This window comes from Orycteropus afer, unplaced genomic scaffold (genome assembly GCF_000298275.1).
Source record: "Orycteropus afer afer isolate SDZICR_OR568_19922 unplaced genomic scaffold, OryAfe1.0 scaffold00574, whole genome shotgun sequence".
NCBI lineage: Eukaryota > Metazoa > Chordata > Mammalia > Tubulidentata > Orycteropodidae > Orycteropus > Orycteropus afer.
In genome coordinates this window covers 1,226,098-1,228,270 of record NW_006922161.1, presented here as the reverse complement: position 1 = coordinate 1,228,270, position 2,173 = coordinate 1,226,098, and the positions used below count along the sequence as shown (strand labels likewise).

Below are 2,173 nucleotides of genomic sequence, written 5' to 3'. Positions count from 1 at the left end.
GCCGCGCTGCCCCCCGCCGACGGCGGCTACGGGGACGAGCAGATCTACAACGCCAACGTCACCGGCCTCTACTGGAAGCTGCTCCCCGAGCAGGCGGCGTCCCGGGACTCAGGGGGCTGCGGCCGGCGCTGGCGGGGCGACCGGGTGACCGTGCTGCTGGCCGCCAACCTGACGGGCAGCCATAAGCTGAAGCCGCTGATCATCGGGCAGCTGCCCGACCCGCCCAGCCTGCGCCACCACAACCAGGACAAGTTCCCTGCCTCGTACCGCTACAGCCCGGACGCCTGGCTCAGCCGCCCGCTCCTGCGGGGCTGGTTCTTTGAGGAGTTCGTGCCCGGCGTCAAGCGCTACCTGCGCCGCAGCTGCCTGCAGCAGAAGGCCGTGCTGCTGGTGGCCCACCCGCCGGGCCCGGCCGCCAGGACGCCGGCCCTGGGCGAGAGCGAGGAGGCCCCCAGGCGAGCCCGCCCCGAGCCGCCCGGGCCCCCGGAGGAGCTGCAGACGCCCGACGGCGCCGTGCGCGTGCTGTTCCTGTCCCGGGGCAGCGGCGGCGCGCAGATTCCCGCCCCGCTGGAGCAGGGCGTGGTGGCCGCCTTCAAGCAGCTGTACAGGCGGGAGCTGCTGCGCCTGGCCGTGTCCTGCGCGGGCGCCTCTCCGCTGGACTTCATGCGCACCTTCATGCTCAAGGACATGCTGTACCTGGCCGGCCTCTCCTGGGACCTGGTGCAGGCGGGCAGCATCGAGCGCTGCTGGCTGCTGGGCCTGCGGGCCGCCTTCGAGCCCCGGCCGGAGGGGGCGCGTACGGGACCGCCAGCCGGCCCGGTGGAGGAGGCGGCCGAGCACAGCAGGGCGCTCAGCGACCTCACCCACCTGGCCGCCCTGGCCTATAAGCGCCTGGCGCCCGAGGAGGTGGCCGAGTGGCTGCACCTGGATGAAGACGGGGGCCTGCCGGGGGGCTGCCGGGAGGAGGCAGGCGCGCGCCCGGCGCCGGAAGCCCCTGCACCGCAGGCCAAGCGGACCCCGGGCCTGGGAGGTGGTGAGGAGGCGGGGGAGGGACCTGCGGCGGCAGAACAGGGAGGGGTCCCCGTGCCCACCGCCGGCGAGGCTATTCGGGGCCTGGAGACCGCTCTGCGGTGGCTGGAGAGCAGGGACCCTCGCGAGGTGGGGCCGCTGAAGCTGGCGCAGCTGCGCTCGCTCATCGGCATGGCGCGGAGACTGGGGGGCGTCGGGGGAGGCGTGCTGGAGGGCGGGGTGTGATCGCTGGTCTGAGCAGCCCTCAGCGGCTTTTCACCTGCTGCACTTGAGGGAGGGGCTACACAGTCTCCCCATCTCCCTTCTCCGGGGTGGCCACCTCCTGCGGGCACTGGGAAGGAGCCTTGCCTGGCTTGGATGGGCTTCCTTGGTGAAGGGCCGTCCTGCCCGACTGCCCCCAGTCTGCGAGAGCTGGAAGAGGCGCAGAGAAAGGAATGCAAGGCGGGGCTGGGACACTTTGTTAGGGTACCTACGTATACACACACACACACACACACACACACACACACACACGTGCACTACAGCGTTTAGCAGGGGCACTTTGCTGTGTTCCTGTCTGACCCCCATGGGCCCGGCTTGTGGGGTGTGGCGGGACCTCAGGCTGTGCCTGTCCACACCCCCATCACCAGCTCGTGCACTGGATGAAGCCTCCAGAGTGGGGGCCCTGGTTCTGCATGGCGCGACCCCCCCACTGCAGTGCCAGGGTCTCTAGGAAAACATGTCACTTGTCTTTGTAACACGTTGAGTACATTTTTTTCAAAACAGAGGACCATGAGAACAGGACCAAGGTGCACCCATGGTGCTAGGTGTCCAGCAAGGTGGAAGGGCCTCTCAATGACCAGGAGGGGCCGATGCCCAGCCCAGAGGCGCTCCCAAGAGCCTGTGTGCAGCTCTCCTTTTCCTAAGGGTTGGCCAGTGTCTGGCTTAGGTCCCGGCTTGAATTGACTTGAAGGATGGCAAGATAGGCCCTGTGTCACGTCCCCTCACCCCAGCCACTGCCCAGTGTCCAGCCCCAGAGCCTAAACAGCAAGCTACTAATGTCCCATCTAGTGTTTGAGGCCTGGTGGTGGCTGAGAGCACTGGGTACCTCCAGAGGGGGCGTCCGGAGGGTGTCACCAGGGCCCTGTGGACACTGCTTCCTCTA

General features: G+C 68.5%; 1 protein-coding gene across 1 annotated transcript in view; it reads left to right on the top strand.

Moving 5' to 3' along the window:
* TIGD5 (tigger transposable element derived 5) overlaps nucleotides 1-1,254 on the top strand; it is a 9,608-nt gene extending 8,354 nt beyond the window's left edge. The window contains exon 7 of the mRNA XM_007956129.2: nucleotides 11-1,254. Within this exon, the coding sequence (XP_007954320.2) occupies nucleotides 11-1,254 (1,244 nt within the window). The remainder of the gene's footprint in view (nucleotides 1-10) is intronic.
* The last annotated feature ends 919 nt before the right edge of the window (nucleotides 1,255-2,173 follow it).